The sequence below is a fragment of the Nomia melanderi genome, chromosome 13 (assembly GCF_051020985.1).
Source record: "Nomia melanderi isolate GNS246 chromosome 13, iyNomMela1, whole genome shotgun sequence".
Taxonomy (NCBI): domain Eukaryota; kingdom Metazoa; phylum Arthropoda; class Insecta; order Hymenoptera; family Halictidae; genus Nomia; species Nomia melanderi.
Genome location: NC_135011.1, coordinates 7,272,724 through 7,300,703, shown reverse-complemented (window position 1 = coordinate 7,300,703; position 27,980 = coordinate 7,272,724). Strand labels below are relative to the sequence as shown.

Here is a 27,980-nt window from a genome sequence, read left to right as displayed (position 1 = left end):
AAGATTCCGCGAATTCAATCGTTTGACCCAGACCCCCATGCAAACTAAGCTTATAGAGCCGAGCGGCCGAATCCTCTATTCCGCTTTGAAGAGCTGACGAAAACAGCATGGATGGACCTAGGTCGTGAACTTCGTTACGCTTCGGAGAACCCGGTCCACCCGGGCAGTGTCAATGTCTCCGCAGGATATCCTCGGGTGCCTCGAGTGGCCAAGCAAGTGTCCGTTCTCTGTCCTGCTCGTAGGAACGGCGAGGGACCGTTTTGTGCCCGGTCCCCTTCTGGGGATTCTCCTGACCCCACCTTCTTCCCGTTGCAGTTGTCGTTTGTCGACTGCGGGGTCGGAGTTCATTGTGCCACAAGTGCATTCCCGAGTGGCCGGCAACGCCAATTGCTCGTTACGAACGTGAAGCCAGTTGTGAATCGGTCTGTGAAAGCGGCGGTGACGTCTCTCTTCTGTTCCCTTTCGTTCCGCGCACGGGATCCCTTTCCCGCACGGGATCGACGACGATCTTCGTTGGTTTTGTATTTTTCTTTTTTTTCTTATCCCGACCAGTGCACCGTTACGTAATGATCGTCCCGTCGCGCTGAAAATTTCAGTGCCGCGTCACTGTGAAAGCGGAGCCGCTTGTAAATTTGCAATCTTCGTGTGACAAGTTCTTCGGTGGAGGTGGGTTATTCGTCGAACGCGAGGCGAGGGGTGAGAGTGATTTTTTCAGAGAATGATTTGTATTCGTTTCGATGCTACGCCAGAGCTAAACACGCTGAAAGCTTAAAAATGGAGGTTCTATTCAACAGAATTTATTTCGAGAAAGTCGAGCTGGGAAATTGATACTTAGCACAATTTCTCATTCAGCTTCTTTATGGTTTTTGATGAAGATTTAATTTTCTAATGAAATATAGTACGTTGTAGTCACAGTCATTTATTTTTGAGTCTAAACGCTGCACGACAAAGATAATCGATTATTTCGCCGAAATCAGAGGCTCCTTGTGATACGCTCGAACGATCCTTTGTGCCCAAAGTTCACGTTAATTGCAGCCACTCCTAATTTTCTCGAGGGAACACCTCCCAGAAAGAATTCCGCTGTCTTCGACGTGTGAGAGCTTCGGCAATTAATCCGCGTAACCGAGCCCGACGCTTCCCGGGATTCTAATTAACGCACTCGTGCGACCGACGCGACGCACCGTTTCGCGCAGGCCGGTCATTAGCTTTGCGACGTTTCATTCGTTCCGTTGATTTTCGCGTGTCCGCCGTCCATCCGGAACCGCGGCGATCGCGCGCGCGGGACAGGGGAATTTCTCGGGAATCACGTACATGCGAAGGCAAATCGCGTTGGTTGCACCAGGAGACCACGGTAATTGCGGATTCCACGACGAAAATTAGCCGGTCATAAGAATTATAATTCTCCCATCGCGCCCGCGGCCACGGAAAGCCGTGAGAACGGGGCGATTTCCTTTAACGAGCGCTTCGATTCTACTTTCTTAACCCCCGTAATCGTGGCCGCAATTTGCAAACGATGCGAAACGTGTGACGGAATTTCCTCCGTTCGACGCAAGATCGCGTTACCGCGTTTACGAGCTTTTGGAACTCTTTCATTTCACTTTCCCTTAGCGAGCTACTCCAGTGATATTTTTATTCTTTTTATTAATCCTCTCTTCAATGGAATTAAACTACTCTGCTCTTTTTTGTATTCTTTGAATCCGTTGCATTCCAATATGACTTGATGTTGTCTTCTATATCGTTTACGCTGCTTCTTATCAATCAATTGCACTTCAAAGTAAACTTTAAATGAAGCAATTCAAATAATCCAGAATGATTGAAAAGATAATATAAATAAAATTGTAAATTGTTATCTCAAACATCTAAAACTCTAATAGTATTACATCAAAATTTTCTGTGTACTTTGCATAGACTATAAGTAGTTTACACCAATCCTGTGTCCGAACATAAAACAAACCGCGAGTAAGAGTGGAAACAGTTAAACGGTGTGTTTCGTTGAACGGTTGTGTTTATTCGGTCGTTTCAAGCGAGTGGCGCGAAATTGCTCTGAGAAATTGCTCGGAAAGAAGATAAGGACTCGTGTTGCGCCCACGTGGCTGATTAGTCCGCGCAGTTCGCGAACGGGTTCGACAGAATTTTGCTGGAGCGTCGATCATGTAACACCCGGTGACTTTTTGCCGCTGCCCATCCCAGGTGAACGCAAAATGAAGTCATTCCTGGCGGGTAACTGGTTTACGAGACCGGGGCAAGTGTAATTGCCCACGGATTTTGCATTCTACGGGCGGTGGAGGGATGCTGCCCGAATGGCACTCGCTCTTGCAACTTTCCATTCGCGATAAAAAGATACGCGGTTAATTCGACGGCAGAGATACCTGTAATCTTCCTCCATGAATATTGGAACAGCGATTAGATAACTTTTAGATTTTATTCGTGGGCTTTATTAGAAAGTCAGAAGAGGAGTTAAATAAATGCGTCATTTCCTATTGAAAATCAATTTTATTTTATGCAACCTATGAAATTCTAACTCTGTTTTTCGATGACTTCGTTTTTGAAGAGTTGTCACTTGATTAGACGTTTATTCTTGTAGATTTTTAGAAGATTGAGGCAATAAGCTTTCATCTAATTTCTTGCTGCAGTGATCCATTGGTACTTCTAATTTTCGTAGATATCGGAGTTTCTATAATGATCGAAATATACCTGTTAAATTAAATATAAGTTTTTGTTCATAAATACGGGCTGAACACAATGTACTCGCGATTGCCTCAGTGGCAATTGTATTCCAGCAGGAATGGTTACAAAATTTCGCGAAGAATTTCACTTAAGTGCACGTGAATCGATAATCCTATTAAATATCCAATTAAACTGTTTCTTTTATTATCCCGGCATACTTTTAAAGGCTGTAAACGCATAAAATCTGCACAGTCAGCTCGCCGGTAATACGCAATCAGATTAAGTTATGCTCAACTCTGACTTCTACCGGTTAACTCAGATTTCATTAGTCTTTCTAATAAATCATACGAGTCGCCCCGGCCTGTAACGTCTATTAGATAAGAGCATTTCATAATCGACAAGATGGTGCCTGATGGAAAGAACAGAATCCCCCGAACATGTCCATTAACTCTGAAAATATCCGACGCTCTAAACTCTAAACGATTTGCCTCGACGCACTGTTTCACAGACATTACCAAAGCTTATCCGCGACTTTCGTCATTACATTATTACATAATTAAACGAATTAATTCCGTTCCCTAAGAAAGTATCCTTATGGAACCGGTGGTCGTAAAACAACTTATAAATGAGTCATTTTCGATCTGTCTGGCGCTTAAGGTGTTGCATCGTGAACAGATTCTGACGACATGATCGACCGATCGAGCACGATCGAGGCGATCACGCTCGCAGATTCATCCGCGAAACGTGTCTCTCCATGAGAACCTCGGCGAGACCGTATCTCATTCGAAATAACTGACATTCCTTGGCAGTCGGTTCATTCAGCGCGCGCTACGATGACAAGATAATGTATTGTGAGGGCTGCTAGCGGTAGCAAGGATGACATTTCTCACGATTCGAACAGCTGCGTGGCCGAAAGAGCGTTTCGAATCGTGCAGTCGTTAAGGGACAAAAAAAAAGACGCTGGAAGGAGATTGAACTAGAAACCACATGTGCCTCGGTGGAAGTTAGTCGGAGGCGAGAATGGAGCGGTAGTCAGTGACATTAGAACTGGATGAAAGTGTCGGCCCGCGGATAAGTCGGTTTCACGGTACGTTTGCGATCAAAATCGAACCCGTTTTAATTCGCCTTGTGTAATCGTGCCCGACAACTGATTCACACCGGCACCTCTTTCTTTTTTTTTTAAATGCATGTTGGGAAATCCATGATGCTTTGCGAAACGGATGAAAACTCTGTAATTAACGGTTTCCTCGAGCAATTTCGAAAGCTGGGACCGATGACGACGCTCTCGAGATTCCGCTGGGGCGCGGAGAACCTTCGACCCTGTTATTTACGTCGAGCTGTATGTTTATTAGACGCGTCACCCGCGCATTGTCGGGCCCAATCAGCCAATTGGAGCGAGTTAATACTTCCTGTCGCGAAGAACGTCCTTTGAATGGGACCGTTTGTTCCTTCTCCGCGTCTAATATCGGCGGCACAATTTCCGGCTGCGGAACGACGCTTCTCGGTTTCGTTCCTCTGGTGGTTTCTTCATTTCGGGAAGCTTTGTGTAACAAGCTTTTCTGTTGGCAGTACTCAAAGGGGGCCGCGAATTGTTTCGGGAAGTATTACATTTACTATTTGTCTCGTTTTATTGAAGTTTTATTGTTTTATTAATAATTTTTTTATAGTATTGTATCATTTTAATATTATTCATTAACGTTTATTATATTAATAATGCTTACCGAAATAACAATTAGTATTGCTGCTCTATTGGTGAAAAATGTAGGGCAGAAAAAAGGTGAATAGAAAAGACAATAAAGTATTATCTTTTGATCTTCAATTCACTATTTTAATTTATTTAGATTCTTTCAACTCGCCAATAGAAAAATTCAAGCATCGTTTTACCTCCATCTCACTACAGAAACAATGATCATTGTTTACCAAACGAGAAACGAAATATTTTCGAGCGATATTGTACACCGACAGAAACAATACGTCGACCCCTGAATGCATGATTTTTCGAACAATAAAAACACTAAGGGTTGAAACTATTCTAGCAAATAATGGAAGCATTAGACAATAGGAGAGTACGTTCATTGTGTTCGAGCGTGGAATAATTTCACCGAATATGAGATCGATATGGTTGTCGAACGAATTTGAAGTGTCTGCTCGAGTTGTGTACTGGGTGTCAGAAAAAAAGGGGTCGCGAAATTCGATGCGATTAGAATATTTGTCTGCTAGAGTCACATACAGAGTATTAGTAAAGAAAGGACCACGAAATTCGAGGCGATTAGAAGATTTTTTTAACCGAGTCGTATACAGAGTATATTACGTAAAAAAGGCTGTGGAAATTCGAGGTTGGAACATTTGTCCAATTATATACAGGGTGTTATAAAAGAAAGGTCCTAAAATTCGAAACGATTAGAACATTTGTTTACTAGAGTCATATATAAGGTTTTACGAAAAAAGAAGATACCGAAATTCGAAGTGATTAGAACATTTGTTATTAGAATCATATACAGAGTGTTGCTAAAAGAAATAACCACGAAATTCGAGACGATAATAACACTTGTCTACTAGAATTATATACAGAGTGTTAGAAAACCGAAGGACTACGAAATTCGAGGCGATTAGAACGTTTGCCTACCAGAGTCATACACAGGGTGTTAAAAAAGAAGAGTCCGCGAAATTCAAGACGATTCGTGCATTGGAATACTGTAAACAAATCCTCAAAACTTTCTCGCAGGATTGACCACTGGAATACTGACTTTCTCTGGAAAACTCGCGCTTTTCCTCTTGCCTCGGCGGATCGGCGCCCGTAATATCGTATTGTCACGAGTCTCGTGTTACCGATAGTAACTGGACACTCCTCTTGCGTACAGCGACAGAGACAGGCCGCCCAGACCGGCAGAATTCTGCACGCTTCCGGCGGCTAAAGAATGACACACGAGACGACGCCGGCGTCCCTGCAGGATGTTTAAAGTTTTGTCGTTCTAGAGAATCGCTTGCAAACCCGACACTTCGGCCAGTTATCGTAAGTATCGACGCACAGGTGCGATAAATAACGATCTTTTCACGAATATCGATTTTCTATCGATTAACTTACAGAAACACGAATCCCACTGAAGTTGCGCGGAGAAATAAATGTCTCTGACTTTACTGAGTACGTTCTATAAATATTTCTTTATCTCCTAATGAATATGACTAGACACTCGTAAATTCAGGAACATTAAATTCGATCCGTATGCTCAACATTAATGGAGTAAATCTGATCAGAATGTGAAATATTATTTTCAATTACACGTATTTATGGAGCGTAAAATATTTTTTCTTGATAGGAATATATCAATTAATTTAATACGAATGTTTTATGTGTAAGAAGGTTTTTCCGCTTGATCGAGGAAAACAGGTGTCAACTTTAATCCAATTTGATTAGAAATACTTGAATAACAGAATCCTTTCGAGGGACAATAATTAAAAGAGGGGAAAGTGAAATAAACGAATTGACTTGTTTTCTCCGGTTAACAGGTAACTGATGTCACAGGTGATCCAGATTCCGTTGAAATGAGCACCGAGAGGATCTATCTGCTGAGCTTCCTACTGGCCGTGTCTTCCTCCAGAGTGCTCTCAACAGATGGCATCTGCTCTCGAATAAAAACGTACCATTTAACACTAGAATTGCCGATCAGTCGAATCAATAAATCATAATATTTTATAAAAACTGTAAAAGTACATTTATTGATGGTTCAATATTTCAGTTTACGTATCGCAACATCGATTCATCGAAGAATTTCTTAATCAAGCAACAGTACATTTCCAATCAGTACAAAAGAGGAAATCAGAAATAAGTCATTTTGACCCATTCGGTAGCCGCGGTGACGAAGAAACTCAATTTCATCGGTATCCGCCGTTTAAGTGAAAGAAAAACGTTTCGGTGCAAACGTGAACGAACTTGACAAATTCGTCACGGTGTTTTCTGTTTCGCGGACGCGCCTTGACAATAACCCAGACGGTTTATTACGCTCTCACCTGGTTCCGCGGCATGCCGACACCGTCCCGATAAGGATATCGCGTCAGGAACAGATAGCTAATTGATTGAACGTTTCAGTTACACGGTCACGTCGATGGAAAGGTATACTGAGCCGGTTACCGTGGACACGTTCACCTGGTGCCTGCAGATACCGCCCAGGTGCTTGAAGACGCGGACCGTGATGAGGGAACGTTACCGGCTAAAGGTGAGCGTCCATGTTGCTCGAACGAAAAGTTGCTTGAAAATCCTATATAAAAATCTGCTACGCTGCTTCCTCCTTTCATTTCTATCGCCTTATTAAATCAACTTTATCTACTACCTACTCTGATTAATACTATCACACTTACGCCCCATATTTTTGGAGTACCACGTATGTACATCTCCATCATCCGTTGGCAATGATAGAGAGCAATTTGAAACTTCTCATATCCACTCAAATCCTTTCTGTTTGAATTATTTCAATTATTTTCGTTTGTCTAAATGTTGATTGTCAGGTATCGTATGTATTGAAAATATTTTTAATTTGAAGCTTCGAGTACGTGATTGGGAGAAATAAATGTGATAACTTTTTGCGATAAAACATGAGAGTGGGATAATAGCGTTATCGTAAATGCGAATTTTACTCGCGATTTCGAAGAGATTTTTTAATTAATTGATTAATTAATATTTTAAGTCGTGCATCTTTAAAAGGAGAGGTCAAAGATTGTTATTTAACTCGTATATCGATTCCAGAGCGATTTCATGTGAAATTGAATTAATTACTGAACATAGGAGTAAATGGCGTGCTTGATTAGAATCCCCCGCAGGTGCAGTCCGTTTCTTCCTTTCAGCGCGGTGATCCTACCCTCTTGCGGTGGAACGGATTCAGGAATTGAAAAGCAACGCGGAAAACTTTCCGTCGAAGTCGAAGGTTGATTGAAAAGTGAACTTTGATTTCAGACCGCTTGAAATCTTAAAACGAAGGTTAAAATCGCCGCGATTCGACTAAAGAGTAGAAACTACCAAGGTTTTCGCTACTGAATACTATTTAGACTCTTCTAGCAAGATCTCGTGCAACTTGGAACACTCGGATTTAACTTTGGACAGAGTAAGAGGTGGTTTCTTGGGTCCAGCTACGAAATATTTACAATATTCGTTCCTTCTCTTACCTAGAATATTTAAATAATATTATTTAAGGTAATTATTTCATTGAGATTGCTTCTTTCGAGATTAGTACTGAAGAATTGTTTTAGTCTATGAAGACGTTTTCTCACATCTAATCGAGAAATTAATATATGAAATCCGTTTCATGAAATGCTAAGGGAAAGAAAAATGGTAAAATGCATTCTTTTCTGACTCTAAAAATCTCTAAAATCTGAGAAAGTCGCTGGAATCTATAAGAAATTCTAAGAATCCAAGTTTCGCCACGAAAAATTAAGCTTCCTCCTCGCAGAAGTAACAGGATTGAGGCATTCGCAATAAATCCACCGACAACGATGTAACGTTCCCCCATACACGCGGCAATAAAGCAGCAGGTCTTCCGGTTTTGGCTCGTCTCTGTGCCCACCCAGTCCTTGTCGCTCTCACGGTCGATACGAGGGCCCGGGCTAATTGCAGGGAAAGCGAGCGACGCTTCGTGCGTCTCATTAACCCTTTACAGGACAGAACTCTTAGTTCATGACAAAGAGTCTTCTCCCATTGAACATTGTTAGCCAGGGACTAAGAAAAATCAACTGAACTGACTTTCAGTGCTCCATTTTTCCTATTATTCAACCCTTAACAGTACGTGGAGAGCTCGAACGTGGAAATTTAAAAAATATTTCTACCATTTCGAATGATTGTAATCACTGTAGTATGAAATATATTGTTTTATTTTAATAGTATTAAATCTCATATTACATTGTTATATCATATTATGTATTAAAACAGACGGTATGAGATATTACCAAAGAACCATAGAACCCAATTGAAAGGGTTAATTTCTTGGCGCACGACTTCTGTCAGTTTTTGCAAAGAACATCATTCCGTTTCGGGCGCGCTTAACTATCCTAATTGCTAATTACTTCGACGGCAGCTGCGTTTCGCGAGGAAAAAGTCGAACCGTATCATTGCGCGCGAGATTGATGGCCGGCAGAAACGTTTGAGAACTTTCCTTTAATTATCGCACTGGCGCGTTGCGCAATACGAGCGTATTTGCGCTCTCGGCTGTCCTCTCGGCCAGCCCATTGTGCGCGCGGAGAAGACAAGAGGCTGAAAAAAACTGAGCGAGCCGGCGCGGCGTGGCTCTCGAAAGTGTAACTATCTCTTAACGAGACACGACCAGGAAATAATTAAACAAAATCCGTTAAGTATATCGCCGACGCTGAATTAACGCAGCGCGAAACTGACCGCAATACACGGCGAAAAGCTTTTCCACGTGGAAGACGCCTCTGCGGCGAACTGCTTCCGGTCGTCTGGTGGATTCTCGTGTCTGGTAGCGTGTCCGGAAATTTTCTGGATCTTTATCTCGAGTTTCCGCCGTGTAACCCTTTACTGTTAAAATTCACCCCCGTCGAGAATGTTTAAAGTACACTCAACTTTTAAGTTTTAATTGAAGGATGAACTAAGAACATTTTAACCCTGAACAGTGGATAATTTTTTAGCAATCCTCGCCTATAAAATAATAGAATATTGGAGAATGTAAAGAGAACATTGATAAATCTTTGAATAGAATGAAATAGAAGGGATATCGCAACAAATGTGATAAATAGAAACGAAATCGAAACTTTTTCATTTCCGCGTGGCGGAGCCTTTCGATCGTTAATTTATGCGATACCGAGCGGCAACGCTTCGATTAATTGCCGTCCGGCCGAGATAGATCAATTAAATGCTGGCGATCCAGTCGGCATGTTTCCGATTTATCGCACGATCGATCGGAATCACGATGAATTCCGGTCTAATAGCTTCGATCTTATGTAACTCGAGCCGTTATGGGATCTACGTTGACGAGGAATTGCCACCGGAAGAAAGCGGGCACGGTGTTCGATGCAAATTAGCTCGAACTGGGCCAAACGTGGCGTAGATGTGTGAAACGTTCCGCGATGTCAGATCTGCACTCTTTGAAGAATCTTACATTCCTTTGTGACACGGAAGATTCAAGGTTCCAAGCCGAGGGATTTCATCCCCTGGTAAGATCCTTTTATTGAAGCTCTCCAGTGCAGAGTTTCCACCTTTTAATCAACCCCTTTTGATAATCGCCTTGTGACCTTTCACCTATCCACCACAGTTTCCATGCAAGTACGGGTTTCGTGAAATATTATCCCAGAATTGATATTGATTCCGCGCGATGATTCTATTTGATATCCTTTATCACTACTGTATCATATAAATTATACTCGATCTAGTTACGGCACTTTGGAACTCCTATTATAATCACATCGAATAATCGACTCTTCAGACTTTCGTTCTAACCTAGCCTTTAATTAACGCAATAATTAACACTAATCCTACCGAACAGTTAAGTTGACTTTTTGAAATTTCTCTGTAGAAATTCCAAGAGTGCATCTATCGAGACATTAATCGATTTATAATTCAGTTTGCGTATTGCCAAATCAGTTTCTTTAATAATTCCTCGTAGCAATATCTGTTGTCTTTTTAATAATTGCAAAATAAAGAACTCAGAAATGGGTCATTTTGACCCGTCTGGTAGTTGTAGTGTTCGTATACTATCAAAACATTCCTTTCTTATTGCTCTTTAATTAAAACAATAATTAACAATACTAAAAAATCCCTTTCTCACGAAACCTACGGCGTCTGCAGTAATTTCGATACTCCGCCACACTTTTCAACCCCATTGCGGTTTGCGGGCCGCAAGATTAAGAACCAAAGTTCCATGGTGTAACTCAAGATAGTTAAATAAAACACCCAAACCGCAGAGTCTCGTGCAACAGCACTGACAATGAGAACATATTTCCCTGCGCGTATGCAGATATCAACGTATCGAACTCTCGCCGCGTGTTACTCGTTGCCCAAGTCTCTCACGGGCTTAATATTTATTGCGTAGAAACATCACGCCGCATTTTGCTCCGCATTACGCGGTGGTGGGCTTCGGGTTGCGTAAACTGCCGCGGAAAAGGACTTTCGAACGGCGGGAATTTTCCTCGCAACGGAAAAATTCGTCGACGATGTGTTCCGCTCGGCTCGGGGCGGGTTTCGTCACGCGTTGCAACGGTACGCGCGCAGCGTATCGATCACTCGAACCCGCTGCCTCGGAACACGGATTTTCCCTTCTTCGAGAGCGTTTCTTTCGTTTGGATTAAGCGAACGAACGCGTCGCGTGCGAAAAGGGTGCGACTGAACACGTAACGAGTAGATTAGGGTTCTTCATGGAAATGCGAATTTTTTAAAATCTAATTAGGAAACCATTATGTCAGCATTAGCATTAGGGTTAGTCGACTAACAAGTCTTGCCGTTTTACTTCACTTTGTTCTGTGATAATGTGAGTAAGTAAACAGAGTGAATATTCAGTTTGTATGGTTCAACGAAGTTCAATTCAAGAAAATTAAATTTTGATTTAAACTTCGTTTAGAAGTACGAGACTTTTTGATCAGTCCAACAGAAGGTAGAAAATAATTATATATATGAAAGTTGGAGGAATTCTTTTAAAAGATTCAAGCGAAATTGTTTAGAGAACTTTGGTTAGAATTTCTAGAGAAAATGTGCTAATGTTCCCCTAAAACCCGAGCTAATCTTTCTACAAGGTTATAATTAGTCTGTTTAGAAAATTTTAGACGATTTTAATGGAGGATAATAGCCAGCAGATTTACAACACTTCAGGGAACACTAAATTGTCCCAACCAGTTATGAGCTAAACCTCGATAAGGACTATGTAACCATCGTAAACGCCGCAGAGAATTCTCGCTGCTAATTTGTAGAAGGATTGATTGGTTACTGTATCGATTATTAAAGAGGCCGTGCAGTCGATACATAAGATACGTTTATTACCTATAAAAGTTCCATAATCGGGACACTTATCAATTGATAATAAATTCACACCGCTGTTCATCTGAAACCATTAGTAGCGCATCCTCAATAAACATTGACAGCAGAACAGCACTCTGAATAAAAATTAGCGGAACCAAAAAAACTTTACAGCACAGTCATCTCGATCTTAAAGGGGCAGACGTCGCGAGGACTCGCGCCAGTTACTTTTATTCGCCATAGAAAACTGAATTAGCGATACAATGGGCGCATTAGCTAGACAAATGAAGCGGACCTTGAACGTACTGCGAGGCGGAATTATGATTGCTCGTATAAACGATGCCGGAGCGAGATGACCGTTGCTAGCGTCTATATCGACGAACGTGAACGGAGAAGTTGTAAAAATTTTTTCGAAACCGCCATTAAAAATGGAACGTTCTTAAGATTATCTCTATCTTTCTAGATTATCAAGGTGTTTTTTCAGAATTTCTGCACTGTTTCTTTTTTCAAATATTTATAACGTTCCACTTATTACTTTGCACGATTATTACGATCGAATGTTGAAACGTTAAACGGATTTGTGACGCTGAACGTTTTGTATTCTGCAACATGGACGTTTAATTATCACGTGTGTCTTTACTTAAAATCGTTACGCAACGTGTAAGAAATTAACGAGATATTTTTCTTGTACTATACTTTATGAAGATGATTTGTTGCATTTAATGAAATGGTATAACTATAAAGATTGATATTGACATGAACGCTAATTGCAAACGTGTTAAGCGACGAATTTGGTATTCCTCTACTATTGGTATTATTCTAATAATATGAAAATAGAAGATCCACTATTTTCTTCTTCCTTCGTTTTCTATTTTGTTTTTAACATCTAGTCTCCCAAACGATCAGCGATAATAGTGAAAAAGGGCGGTCGGAAGTGGAAGAAGCTGACAAAACCGTGAAATCCAGTAGGATGTGTCATTTAACGTCCCGAGACTGCTCGGTGTTTTCTGCTAACAGAAAATCCCGGGGTTGCACAACGTTCAGATGGTTACGCGTTTACGAGCAGTCGATAACCGTCGACGAACGAGGGGAACCGGCGGAATCAATTTTACGAGGCTATAGAAAATAGTTAAGAGGCAATCATTCCGCCGGTTACCGAAAAACGGAACAATCGTTGCGCAAAATCACCGTTCCCGCCGTAACGCGTTACACGCCGGCCTATAAATATCGCCGCGATCGCTGTCGTCGCCCGTAATTGCGGTAATTCCCGCCTTAATTAATTGATTATTCGCACGAACGGAACCCGACCACCCTTACGAAACCCACAATGCAATTAATAACGAGCGTCAATTGAATTATAATGAAACATTCGAGAGCTTTTTTCTTGAAATCGAACCGCGGATAAACGATTTCGTCAGATCAAGGGTTGCGACTTCATTCGCTTTTTAATCATAATTTATTTAATATCCTCCGAGATTCTTATGTAAAACGTTTCGTCGTCGGAACCGCGGGATTTCTACGTAAGAAATTTCCCATGCTTGAAAAACGAGGCAAGTTTCCCTTTTCGAGCGCATTTAAATGCCGGTTCGTTGCGTGTCCTTTCCAAGGGAAATATTCGAGACACGAGGCACCGTTTAACCTCTTTCCATGCGATTTTTTTCGCGATTAACACTAAAGCTACCGAGCAGTTGAATTAACTTTTTGAAATTTCTCTATAGCATCTATCGAGATTTTCATTGAATTATAATTCAGTTTGCGTACTACTAAATCCATTCCTTGAATAACTACTCAGAGAAATATCTGTAATCTTTTTAATGATTGCAACAAGAAGAAATCAGGAATGGGTCATTTTGCACCGCCTGTTGGTTTAGTATCAAGCTCATCAATTAATTTTGTTATTACTGATCAGCAAAAAATACAAAGAAATGTTTCATTTATTACAAGCACACGTTAACTTCGAAGGTGAAATGTTGAAAATAGCGAAATAGTGTTTCACGTTATTCCACGAGCAATGAGGAAAACTGATTTTTGTTCTATTGATCCAGAAATCTGCATCACGAGTATCATTCGTTATTATAGGGCAAAAGATTAACAATATTTCGGACACTGTCTCGTTCGCTAAATATCTCCCGATCATTGTACGATTAAAATGTTACTAATCAGTTACCTGTTCTTCGATTATCATCTTAAAATCAAAATGATACTAATTTTTTCAGTGGTCAATTATCTATCTTAGTAGAGAAACGCCTAATTCTTCTTCGTTTCACTTCAGTTTTTCGTTACAATATATTATAAGCGGATTTGCTCTGCGTTCGACGAGTGTGCACTCCGTTCTCCAATTTTATTGCGTGCGCAATGAGAGATTCTTGAAGCTGAATTCCGCAGTTAACGGGTTAATGATTTACTGGATAATATCCGGGCGCGGTGAAAATAACAACGGTCCTAATAATCGATGAACGCGGTTCGACGCGGAAGCCAGGCAGCCACCCGCTTTCTCGGAATGATCAACTCGCCGTCTAATGGCGATCGTTAATGTCTTCATTCGACGTTTCGCGGAAACAGAAGGAGGACAGGGAAAAAAGAGGATAGGAAGGGAAAAAATCGGTTTCCCTCCAATTAGTTGCAAGTTTCTCCGTATAGAAATTGGGAACGTAATCCGACGTGGCAACGCGATCGTTGGAGGACTGGCTGACCAGTGAACAGCCATGAATCGGAGGAAATGCCGCGCGCTAGAGCAAAACTAAGCGAGAAAGACGGAAACAGGTGGTACCTACACGGGGATTACGTCGACCGAGTACGTGACCGAATGATCTATGGGAGGGAATATTTCGCGGTTTCCAGGGGATAGATCGAATCGACATCTACTCGATATCGTTACTGCGAGAATGCACGGCTCCGAGAAACGGAATCCCGGTCGATGTCGAAAGCTCCGTTCGCTGTGATATCGTTAATTGACACGCTGACGAAGCTTTCGCCGAACCTCCGCTCGTCGAAATGTTTCGTCTTTCTTCTGTATTATTGTTTTACTCGTTGACGAAGTGAAAGGATTTAGCGAAGCATTAGGTTGTCTCATAAGTTTCTTCCTACGAAAGAAATGCTCGTGATATTTAGCTTCGAAGACACTTTAGAGAGACGCGTTATAACTGACTTTTATGCGTTTTCTGGAAAATTTGAAAATGCAAAGTTGGACGAAACGATATGAAAACTCATATGTAATGAGTATAAAGTATAGTAAAAGTGTAAGTGCATATAAAATATCCAAAATGTAGTGCTTTCTGTAACGTTCTTTGGGAACCATCTTCTATCGCAATTGTGCTTCTAATTACGTTCTTATACATTTAAATCCGCACACAGATCTGCAGTGTAATTATAAATGTTATAAATATAAGCTTTATATACTTTATAAATCTTCCAGAAAAATGGAGCAAGCTAGTGGCCTAGAACGGATTCTACGTGATTCAATAACGCGAGATAAAATGTAGAATACCGTGCATCTATTATGCATTAATAAAACGAAAGAAACTTTTGGGGCGACGTAATGTAATGGATACGCATTAATGATATATATAGTCAAGGGAAATCAAGGGATCGTTACTGTCCAATCGAACCGATTCGATCGCTCGTTTTCGTTTCTGCTCCCGCATCGGGCTACGATCGAGTTGCACGCCGGCCGATGCGATTAATCCGCGAGCCATTTACTTGCGTAACGAGAGTTCCTCCTTCGATCCGCTGGGAGATATTAATTGCAACATTATGCCGCGACTCTGGAAACGGTCGTGTGTGAGTTAATCGATTTTATCGTCCAAGGCGTATCTATATAAATTGACGTTAATGGCGGGTGGGTTTCTTACCCGGAAGAGACGCTGAGAACAACTTTTGACGCGAAAGACTGGTGGAATTCCTTTTAAGAAATCGAAGAAGCTGGTAACGAGAATCGATATTTTTTGATTACTTTTCTAGATTTACTTAGAGCCTAGATTTCAAAGATATTTAAATTTATTTTACAGTGTATATTCGTTAAATTATCTATTAAAAGATATTTCTTTGTTATGTTATGTAGGTTGTCGCCAGCAAACACGTTAAGGGAGAATCTGGTCCAGATTTTGGAACGTCAGTATAAACTTAGGCGTCTATAGAAGCTCGTAAATATGTTAGCTATGTTGATCGATTAAACTGACGCTCAACCTCGCGAACTATATAACTTAGTAACAGTTCCTCCGAGTTTATGGCCTCACTTTATCTAGGGTGTCCTGTAAGCGGTGTTACCAACGGTGATTTTTTACAGGGAAAGTTAATTTCTCCCTGGCAACACATTATAGGAACCATTACCTCACAACTCTCTTTCACCCTAAGAAAAGAGTGTACAATATCAATCCTTAAAAACTCCTATCAAAAGAAATCAAACCACCCATAATTATTAGTAATTCAATTATTAATAATTCGATAATCCAGATAATACCTCACAAAACTACTCTCACCAATCGCCACGTCTTCTAATAAATTACATTCGAGCAAAACCGAAATCACGTATAATTTCACCATAAACGCTCCCCAAGTATTAATCTTGGTAATCCTTAAACGGGCTCGCGGCCAATTTACCATTGAAAAGCCAAAGTAAACCGAATTACGCGACGCCAGCAAGAAATACTGAAAATCTGGGTTCCACGATTGAATTTACCCGGATCCTCGGAAAGGCGTGCAAGAACTCGATCGCAGATTAGGGCGCAAAAAAAAGGGGAGGCGCACTGGTTTCGCTTAGATTTCGCGTGTAAAGCGATCAAGCCACGATCCGGCGTGTAGCTAGTAGCAGGAGGGAGTGTAACGGGCTGGTTTATGGACGCGGACTTTGCTTTTCTCGCGCGTATCCATTTACGACGGATTACGAATGGAACCGTTACACACTCGCCACGCGTGCGCGCCTCCTCTCGCTTTCGTTTTCGCCCGACTCGGCCCTCTCGTTCGCCGGAGATCGGAGAATCAGAGAAAAGTGGGAACCATTCCAATAACGGTCCGAGCGGAAGACTGCCAAAACGTCCGATGGCCCGGCGCGCGGCCTACTTTTTGTTCCCCGATCATTTCCTTAATTACCGCGCGCGTCGTTTGGGTAGCCGCAAGCTTGTCCGGTGGTTTATTGAATCGGAGTTTCACGGCTCCATTCGCGTTAAACGGCCGATTCCGAGAGCACTGCTTGGAACGTGCCGAAATTGGAACATATGGACGCTATTTCATCTACGATGGGACTCTTGGAACGTTAGTAACGTTTTCTGATGCTCGGTGAAATATTTAAATTTCGACAGCATTAACATTCTCGCGAGCAGGGTAGCCTTGTGCTCCCTAAATTGACTCGAGCACAGCCTGACAAAGGTATAGTGCAGCTCCGACGAGTTGGCGGACTACCAACAAGCTGAAAAATTGGAGGGGCAGGGGGACTCTTCCACTTACGACGTTTAGGCTGTCTCAGTCTTGGACGCGTGCTCGTTATTGGCCGCACGGTAGTAGTAAAAGACAGACGCGAGATTGAGTGCGACGGAGTGAGATGTAACGATAGAGATCACAGTTCACAGTATCACCAACTTCGTCCTCTATCTTTACATCTCACTCTGTCACATTCAATCTCGCTTCTGTCCTTCGTTACTGCCATGTGGTCAATAACAATTGTGCGTCGAAGACTGAGCCAGCCTGAGCATCGCGAGTGGAAGAATCCCCCTGCTCCTCTGACTTTTCAGCTCATAGATAGTCTGCTAACTCCTTGAAGCTGCACCATAGAGAATCGATGTAGTGAGCGGGAGTGGAATAGACAGTTCGTCCAGCATCAAGGGTTGAGAGGCGGAACTTCAAAGTGATTCTGCTCCCGCCAAATGTAAATATGCAATGAAGAAAATTTCAATTGCAGTCATTTAAACACTTATCTTTTTAAATGTAGTGGCGATGCGTTATTGAAATTTGTCTGAGTAAAATGAGTCCGAACACGACGCAGATCGGACTGGTTTTAGCCACTTTATTTAATTAACGAAATTGAAGGTTCATTTCTCCTAAATCGATCAAACTAGACCGATCTGCGTCGTGTTGGGACTCATTTTAATCAGGAGAAACCAAATAAACCAATGGCACTACAGTTGAGGAGGTAAGTCGAAAATTATTGAGACTGCAATTTTTATCACTGCAGTACCTGTTCACTGGGATCACGCTACACTGAGCTCGAGGCAGAAAGTAGTAGATGTAGTTCATTAAAATATAACCGAGCAGATTCCTTTAAAATTTAACCGAACATCACTATACTTACTGTTAGCGGTGGTTGTTCCACATTTGCAATTTTTCTTTTGAGAAGAATCGGTCGTTAATAATTCTATAGCAAAAGAGGACATTACATATTATTAGGTTAAATTCATTGCGAAACTTGAGTACCTTGAACAGCTTTTTTTCTTTGGTTAATATTAAATTCAATGCCTTTTAGCAAGAATATTGTATTTTATGACTTTACCTTCACTAATTGGCCAACCAAAAATCTCTTTCGCAATTTTTTTCGAAAGGAGAATTTCAAGCTCTCGAGTGACAAAATTGATTTAATTAAGAAGACAATTCCCGGTTCTCCCGTGGCCTGACCCCTAAAGACAGAATTTATTTTTCTAGACGGAGCCGAGGACGAAGACCGTGAGCAGGTGCTGCGAAGGCTACCAAAGGATACCATCCGGCGGCGAGGAGAACGGCATCAAGTGCATGCCGCTTTGCGAAAAGTGTTTCGTCGGTGTTTGCGTCTCCCCGAACAAGTGCCAGTGCAGTCCCGGCTTTATCGGAGAGGTCTGCGCTACCAGTGAGTTTGTAATGCAAAAAATAATCTTGCTCCATAATTTCCAATACTACTAAACGCTTTTGATCACAGTCTCATCATCAATATAAAAAGCTTTATATCGAATACAATAGACATAATTATCATTCAATTATAAATACTTAATCTTTACAGTAAATGTGCTTCTACAGCGAACACATATATTCCTTCCGGCTAAGTAATTATTGAGATAATTCCGGTGAAATTCATTAGGAACACATTATGAGGTAACAAATTCGATAAACATAGTTATCATTCAATTATAGACACTTAATCTGTACAGTAAATGTACTTCTGCAGTAACTACATATATTCTCTTCTACTAGGTAATTACTGAGAAAATTCCGGTGAAATTAATTAGGAACACATTATGAGGTAACAGGTTGAAAGTATTCGCTTGTACCGTTTTCACGGACCAGTGACTAGGTATCGATGTTCATTTCTAAACAGATTAACGAGATAACGATTACCGATCGGTTTTGTTTCCGGTTAGGCGAGAAGCTTCACGGATCTTGAAATGTGCAGGGCACGGAACGCCACGCCGGGTCGGATATATTTCACGCTTGACGAAACAGGCCGACCTTCCACGATCGCGAGAACACGCGCGGCCGGTGAATAATTTTCACGCGAGCGGTGCATAGCGATTCTGAAATCGGTGATTCCGACGTTTCCCCTGATAGATAGGAACGAAACCGAACCGGACCTCCACGCGGAAGCTTCGCGATTTACTTGTAAATGGTTGTAAATCAAGCTTCGGGGAAAGGTTCACAAACCATCCAGACTTTCCAAACAACTTTCGAAACTCTGGTATTGAAATAGTAGCTCGTTGCAGCAATTATGGTTACTCTTCTTCGTTAAATGTTTACCTGTTTGGTTGTCAAATATGTAGCTTCATGAAAAGATTACTAGTAACCAGTTCCTCTTTGTTTCTATTTCGCTTTTCGATTCATGACTAATTCGCTTGTGAACAGTTTCAGCAAATAGTTCCGTGTGACCAATTACTGCATGTTATATTTAATAAACCAACAAACATGAGATTCTAAAGATTCTTTTTAGAACGGTTAATATAATTTACAAACATATGCCTTTTAAATGAAACAAAATTATAGAACAAAAGTACGATTATTCTTAATTAAATATTCACCAGTTAGAATATTAAGTATATAATACCAACAAAAAAGTTACCAGGAACCAATTTCTCTTGATTTCCATTTAATTTTTCAATTCACAGTTAATTTATCTGTTATCACTTTTAAATCAACCACGCAAGATTACCTTTAATAAATTTCAAAACACAAGATTCAGAAAATCATTTCTAGAAAGATCGATACAATTTACAAGCATGTACCTTGTTAGAAGAAACAAAATTTTGCACAAAGTTCTCAAGACAAAGAATGATTATCCAACAAAGCAACGACCCTCCCCTTCATTTCCAGTGTGTCAGGCGGGTACGTGGGGCCCGCAATGCAAAGAGAAATGTGACTGCGGGGAGGGCATAGCCTGCGATCCCACAAATGGCCACTGTCCGTGCCCGCGAGGATTACGTGGACTAAGGTAAGATTGCATCTCTTAATGTATAGATTTCTCCGTGGCGCGGAAATCGGACGAAATGCCGGCTATATTGCCCAACAATGGCAACGAACGCGGCCGAGCAATTCCGTCGCGGCAATTATCCGGCCCGTTAATGAGAAACAGATTCATAAACTCGCGGGCCGACTGTCACGGGAACCTTATGCAACCGGAGGGATCCGGAGAGGCTATTAATAGAAAAGGAGAAAAACACGCTTCCTGTCCCTGTTACCTGGACAAGTCTCCGCGACTTCCGCCCGGCAAGCTAGCCATTCGATTACGTAAACTCGCGGTGTCGATCGTCCTGTCGATCGAGCCGGAATCGGCACGCCTAACACTATATAGCCCTTGGGTGCTACAATCGGTCAAGATTTTTCTTTATATTCGATTTCCTTCGTGCATTACTTACAATCTTGAACCGTGTATCTTTCCATTACAGTATTCTCGCGATTAGTACCCGAAAATCGAGAGTACAACCGGGCACTAATCGTGATGTAAGTGAACCCTTTGCGGACGGATGTCAATATTTTGCCGAGATCAAACTTTCATACACGAAATACTGAGTTGTAAACAAATTACTTAATTATTCAAATATCTGGAAATCCGTATGTATATAGTTTCTTTTTTCTCTATTATTTAAGTATCTGATATATAATCTGGCTTCATCTTCTGAAGGTTTTGTATACTTTAATGAGTCTTCGTCTGCAAAGGGTTAAAGGATGGTGCGAATAAAAGAACAAGAGATCGAAAGTTCGTAACGATCAACAGAAACAAATAAGTGAGAGGATATTAATGGAATGTTAAACTTTTCTATTTTCCACTTTTACTAATTGAAACTTTTACCAATTGAATTGTAAGGTTTCTCTGGTTAAAACGAGACCAGACACGATATATTTTGGAACATGTTTACTTATTTAATAAATTGCAGTAATCTATTTTCTTCTAGTAAATTTGTACTTAAAGTGTATCATGTTCGGTGTTGTTTTGATTAGAAGAATCCCACAAATGCGTCAGTAAAGATTTGGTTTACAAAAATACCTTTGCAAAAAGTTTCACAATTGCATTAATATTGTCTCATCGATATCTACCACCACTGAACAACGTATCATATTACAACTCCTCGACCGTCGAACTCAGTGGTGGGGATGAGTAATGAGCACTAATCCTGCAGATCGGATTGGGTACCAATCGCGAGAATATAGTACATTGTAATGTTCGATCATTGATATTATTGATAATTTATGTCTTTACGTTTCAGCATTGGTTTGCCAGCGGTCTGGCAGACTGACTGTAGCACTTAAGAGTTAGAGATGCTCTATACAAGTCTCGGATCCCAAAAATTAACCTGACACACAAGTATACTATTTCGAGATAGAAATTCACCTTGAATCTCAAGATTCGGGACATAATGTAAGAATTCGCCTTAAATTTCTAAGCTTAAAAGATTTATCATACATTAACCTTCAATCGAAGCTAAGAATTCATGAGGAGAATTCACTTGAAAGTGTCTTCGTCATTTCGGAACTTTCTTTAATCTCAGAAATGTAGAATATTTCAAGAATCCCAAGATACATAGTACTTTCTCAGATAAACGATGCGAACAACTAATTTCCCGATTATCTTCTTAACACAAATTGCAAAGATTATTGTTGGTAAAGCAAAAATTCGACGTTCAATGTGTTAAGGTACCCGCACAACCCTATCGATACGTATTCCGATCATCGAATTTCGATAAATGACTTTCATAATCTATCTTCTCATTGCAGCTGCAACGAGACCTGTCCGGTAGGCCGTTGGGGGCCGAAATGCCTGTTTCCGTGCCTCTGCGACAACGCAGATAACAGGTGTGAGCCGGAAACCGGCCGATGCGCCAAGATCACGTCGGGGAACGTTTACGAAACGTTTACGACGGACGAGTCAGCGAACGCCACGTCCATCGAAGACGAAGGACGTTCGACGGCTCCAGAAACGACAGAAACCCCAACGGAAGGTAATTAAAATGTCGGGTTCGTTGGGAATGGAATATTTATTCGCGTGATGCAACTGTTGTTCGAAAGTCGCGCGCTCCTAAATACATAAAACATACGGCACCGCTCGTAATTTTACTAGCGGCTTCGAGGAAAAAATGAAATGGCGTACGATAAACTCGACGATTTTACGGACGATTTCGAACGGCCATTAACGTCTCGATAATGAGGCTTCTAATAAGGTTACGTTCGACACTGATTTTCGTAAACGTTCGCAACATATTCTATTATAAGCCACATCTTAACGTTAAGGATTAGAATAATTTTCATTTGAATGTCGTTTATTGATATTAACCACTCTTCGGTCAGTTTATAACGTTGAGTAATTTATTGGAAGCTGTTCGAATTCGTGAAATGAGATCGTGTAATGTTTATTTTAACTGAACGTTAGTGTGGTCAAATGTTTCTGCGATGATAGACGAATTCGTTTTTTCAATTTCGTTGAGGTAATTCGTTTTTTAAACCGCTCGTTGGTTCGTTCACTCGGTAGATACTCGTATGGAGTGTATTTCCTTCTTTTTTTTTTTTAATTGTAGCCAGTCACGGAGCTTTCGCTGTGACGGATAATCCTTCTAAAACAACGAGCCCGGAAACGACCGCCGCCTCGACCCCGGATCACCTGAAAACTAGGGCGCAGCCGACCGAAGACGGGAACTCGAGCACCACCGGTCCCGTGATCGTCTTGGTTTCTGTTCCCGAGTGGAGGCGGAAGTTGGAGAAGGATCGCGACAAGTTCGCGTTGAAGAACCCGTTCCTCAGGCACGCTGAGGACAGCAACCATATGCACGAGATGCCGTCGTCGAAGACGGATTACGTGAAAAATATTCATAAAGGTAATGATGAGCCAGTGAAATGAAAAGAAAAATTTAGGAAAAACTAAAGTAAAATATTCTTCTTATTTGAATCTTTTGTAGGACTAGATAGATATAAAATTGAAATGAATATAAGACTACGGTAATAATATTAAAAATAGATCATTATTGTTGAATGTTTGGATCATCAACCGTTATTGTTTAGATAATTGTTGCATTGTACGAGGGGAAAGAATATTTCGTATAATTAATGGGGTATTGATGGTATTTAAATATGGTTTATTTAAAAAAACACAGGAATAGATAATTGAATAGAATACAAATAAATAGAAACGATATAGCTCGCAGTGTACAGGTCTTTCCTCTTCTCGGGTCAACGCAACACACCAAATTCTCAAACACACCCCACTCTTCCTCGCTTACGCATCCTTCGGAAAAACCCGCCAACCCTTGGGTTTGGTCTCCATGAGTCCCTTTCTCTTTTATGGCCCTTAGAACACTCGCTGTCCCACTGTCTTAAAACTACGATACTGCATTAATATCCAAACAAATATAATTTTCAATATTTATGAACTGTAGGTTAATGTATTAATGAACGTTTCGGTTAAAAAATGTGATACAAAACTAGAATTTACTTTGAATCGATTACACAAGGATTGAAAGGGCTAATACGAGCCATTATATAAAAAGTCACGTCTTTTAAACAGATCTTTTATTTTGAGAAAGATCTTGATACATAAAACTGTGTTCAAAGACTTCATACACTAAGTGCTTGATTTTTACTTAAACCGTACACCAAAGTCCTTGATTTTAATTAGATGCGATGCACCTGTTGTCAATCCCTCTGGACATCGCTCTGATCGTGGTAGCTTCGATCATATTCCTCGGCCTGACGTCCGTGGCAGTGGTGATGGTCCTCCACATGCGGTCGAAGCTCTTCGAATCGGCTAGACTCTCGATCTACGAGGTAGAGAAGACGAGGAACCGAGAAAACACGGGTACAATCGATAAAAGGAACACCTCCATAGTCACCAGCACTTTGTCCCGTGAGTAGCGACTTTGAAATCCTACTTTTCCCTTGCTCAGTGAAATCCGTCTACCCTTGACCCCGATTTCCTCCTTGTAATCCTATCGGAGCGGCCATCTTGAACCGTTCCGAGGCGTGGATTACTCGCGACGGATTAACCCTACTACAGTCCCCATTTCATCTGGCCATTCAAGGAACATTCCTTTGAAATAGATAGGAATAGCTACGCTGATAAGTGTTTTCCCGCGTTCTTCTTAAACTCGGAAGTATCTTTGGGAAAATAAGAATCCTATTAAATTGGAAAACTTTGAAGAATCATGATTGGTTCGAAAGAAATGAAAGTGCGATTGCAGCAGGGACGAATGTCGTCACATTTCTGGCATCAGACCTCGGTATCTAGAATCGAAATTTGCAAGCAAATTATTTCGTTACTCGAACAACAAAGGATCAATGTATATAACGCGTTTTCCATTTCCAGTTAAGCATACACTGCTTTCCACGGAGGGTGTTTTTATTTTAAAATCCGTTGAAAAAAATTATTTAAGACTTCTTCTTTGTGTTACCAATCGTGAACTTGAATGAAGAAGCCAGGTTTTCTAGAAATTGTTTCATTCGATATTCCAGAATCCCCGGTGACCGTGAGTCCAGCGTATCTCGCGACTACTCCGGACGCTGGGACCATTCTAACAATACCGAACTTGGATCCCGCGAGCATCTACGCCAATGGTGCTGCCACCATCGGTCTTCGCATATCTGACAGTCTGCGCGGTAAGTATGTAGTTTAATCGCTAACTCTGTCGGTACTGTTTATTCGATTCCGTGGACTTTAGTCTGAACGGAGGGTCTCCGGTTTTAACTCTACCGTTATCCTCGATTCAGTTATACATACAGTGTCGCGATTATTCAATCATCCGAATACTGTGATTTCATATGTGAGACTATAAATCGAAGACATAGGATAACATTGATTTATTTCAGATCTTGTTCGCAAGGAAATGAAGCTCTACTGCTTTTGTCGAGCACACTATCAACTGTCAGATTATCAAGTTTGATTAATAATATACATCAAAATTTATGTATTTGAGGCACTCACAGTTTAATGTATTTTCTGTCAATTTTCTAAAGCTTCGGCAGCAACGGTCATTTCGATTCACTGGAATATTCAATGGGTCGAATAACCTTAACGTTAGGGAAATCAGTGGAGAAACTCTTTTCCCCAGATTTCCTGCAGGACGACCACTATGACCGACCCCCATCAACCCGTGTGCGTCTGCAGACGTTCAGCTGCGACCCGACCACGGAGCACATATACGACGAGATCCCGCTGCAATCGAGCCCCATGTGTTCTCGCAGGAGCACATGATCGAGATACATGTACATACCCGGCCTGTGTAGACCATGGGTGTTCAAATATTTGGTTTGTCTGGACCACAAGGAGAGAAGAACAAATTGTCTTTGAAGACGTGCAACAAGTGTTTGCAAAAGTTTCCATGATATTTTGCTCTCATTAACCGAATCCGCGGTACGCGTATGCGTGGCTCAGAACAATAGTAGCCGAACTCTTATTTCTGAGCTGGCTCGAAGTTAAACTTTAAGGTTTCGAATACCTAATACTACATTAACGTATCACATTACTAACATATAAACTATAATACTATATTACAGTACTAACAATAATACAATAAACACCCAAATTTTAATATCGAACACTAAAGCTTCGAAGAATTGAGCTTTACAGAACTCTAGACCGTCAAGACTCTTTAATGTTAGGCCTTGAAGCCAAAGACTTGCAATGTTGAACCCTGAAGCTTCGAGAATGAAAGAACTTTAAACTCTGAAAAAGCCAGAATCTAAAGTTGACACTTGAAGCTTCGAGAACACTATGTAGAACAGTAATAACCTTATGGGACCTGATCTAGACAAAGACCGACAGGAATCCAGCGTGTTCGATTGATCCGTTAAGAAAGCAGCGGTCGGAGTGGCGTCGTGGATACTGTTCATGTGTTTCTACCGGCGGGGCCGGTTTCGCGGAAGAGTGGCGAGGAAAACTGTCGCGCCAGAGGCGTTCGCGTGCCATTGTTCCACTCACGATCTCTCACGTGTGCGCGATTCCGGAGGCGGATGTGAGAGAGCTGGCTCGTCTACGGGGGCCGGGAAAAATCCAACCGGACTGGTTCCCGACCTTACGCGCTAGGACTCGTCCACCGTTGCAAGGCTGAACGTGACACTACGATCGGTACAGTCGTCGCCAAGATATCGCGAGATCGTGAAACCGATCGAGCATTAAATTAAACATGTTCCGAGCGGCGGGATAAAGCAATTGACTGCCCCAGCGCCTGCAACATCAACTACTACCGACTCTGAAGATTAGTATCCTGCTTTAACTAGACTGCCACGAGAATTCTCAGCGTTTTGTATACTATTATTTATTTTTTTATAGAAGAACAGATAAGTGATGAAGATAATAATTAAACATTCTGTATCAGTGTTGTTATGTTACACTGTTATTTAATTACTTACTTTACTAGTATTTCTATTCGACATCAATTATCCCATTGTAATTGCCCTGAAGCAATTTGCAAGCTCCGGTTGGTCATCAAACTTTCTTAACGACTATGCTACTCATTATTAGATTCATTTTACTATTAGCATAAGAACTAATTTTCTCTTGGAATGAAGTATTGATAAAGACAAAGTGAGTCTTCACGTCGATCCACATAGAATGGATCCACATTCATTCTTATTAGACTTAACTAGAAATATTTATCACGGATCTCACTCGTCATAACACGGTAAGGGGTTGATTTAGTGTCTCGCTGTACCGTGGCGACGACTATATTCACGCCGTCACCGAGATCGCTCGATCTCGCGTACCGGCCTGGAAAGTTTCGCCTCGCGGACGTTCGGCCGTGCCAAGCGTACACGCGGCGCTCGGTCGGCAGAAAAACGGACACCGATTAGATTACACGCCGGGGCGTGTTCTTACAGGCAAGACAACTTTTCCCCAGGCGACGTTGACGTCAACGTGGCCATCGAGCCCCCCGGTGAGCTCACGTCAGCCATGAACACGCGAGACCTCGCGGTCTCGGCGTTCCCTCGATTCTATCGCGGCGCCACCGCCATTTTGGTACCCGGCGGATGTTGGATGGCTGGGAACATTGTTTCATTGAATAGTCATTCAACGTATGTCCTCGGAATTCTTTGAGCTCCGACATTATGAGATTCTTAGGATTCTCGAGTATTTTGGTATTTGTTAACCATTCGCCTTATAATTTATTTCGAAAGTTTTATTGTATGGGATTCATCGCAAATTATTTCGTTTGTCAAAGCATTTTGCTGGTGATCTTTTGTTAGAAGAAAAGGGGATTCTCTGCTCTTGCTTCTATGAACGGAAAATTCTAATGAAACCGAAATATGTTTTGATTAACTTCGTATTTTGCACGTTCTTTTTTCTATAAACGCACGAAGATGCGCAGTCTGTTGATAACAAGAGAATAGTATTTCATTTCGACGTAAAAAGATTGAGTAATATTCGTGTTTATTAAATAGAATTTGAGTCACTATGAGTCCGATATGAGATTAGAGGGCAAGGGGTTAAATATACAGTTCTTTATGATTGAAAGCAATTCTAAGTAGCATTAAACTACAAAGAAAAATGATCTTTACCCGCCACTGTTACGACTGACTTTATTCGTTGAAATTGTACGGAAAGGTATAAAAAAGTGTGTTTTGAGAGTGTTCAAATGATGGTTTATGAATTGATAATTCACATAACATGCCGGGCACGCCAATATGGCGGACTCTTTTATTCGCAGATTATTTTCCTACACACGAAACGCTGGAAATGATCGATCGCCGCGAATAAGATCTACAGAGTTCCGCTCGTACTTTAATTAAATCGGACAGCCTTGATTGGGAAAGAATCTACCGTACTATTTTAACATTTCCCCGGGTTCTATAGCGTTTCTATATATAAATCCGATAAAAGGCGGCTGTCTGAAATTATCCATGGAGTCATGAACTTTATGAATGGATAGCTCAAGATATCAGAGGCTAGAAAAGTAGAACGCGTGGCGTGAATTAAGCTGTCAGCGGCCCGAAGATT

At 41.3% G+C, this 27,980-nt stretch overlaps 1 protein-coding gene across 3 annotated transcripts; it reads left to right on the top strand.

Annotated features, from left to right (window-relative positions):
* Positions 1 to 295: 295 nt before the first annotated feature.
* LOC116424056 (uncharacterized) lies at positions 296 to 26,369 on the top strand. 3 transcript variants are annotated; one of them, XM_076373076.1, is made up of 11 exons: positions 296 to 666; positions 5,503 to 5,680; positions 6,175 to 6,305; positions 6,755 to 6,881; positions 18,245 to 18,425; positions 19,877 to 19,994; positions 21,776 to 21,999; positions 22,573 to 22,869; positions 23,667 to 23,894; positions 24,500 to 24,643; positions 25,096 to 26,369. In XM_076373076.1, exons 3-11 carry the CDS (start codon positions 6,211 to 6,213, stop codon positions 25,236 to 25,238), a joined length of 1,557 nt encoding a protein of 518 aa, XP_076229191.1. In that variant the 5' UTR covers positions 296 to 666; positions 5,503 to 5,680; positions 6,175 to 6,210; the 3' UTR covers positions 25,239 to 26,369. The 3 variants fall into 3 exon arrangements, with proteins under 3 accessions (XP_076229191.1, XP_076229192.1, XP_076229190.1); XM_076373077.1 differs by lacking the exon at positions 25,096 to 26,369 and adding an exon at positions 24,854 to 25,069 and having other exon boundaries at positions 297 to 666; positions 5,529 to 5,680; XM_076373075.1 differs by having other exon boundaries at positions 300 to 666; positions 5,529 to 5,680.
* Positions 26,370 to 27,980: the final 1,611 nt, after the last annotated feature.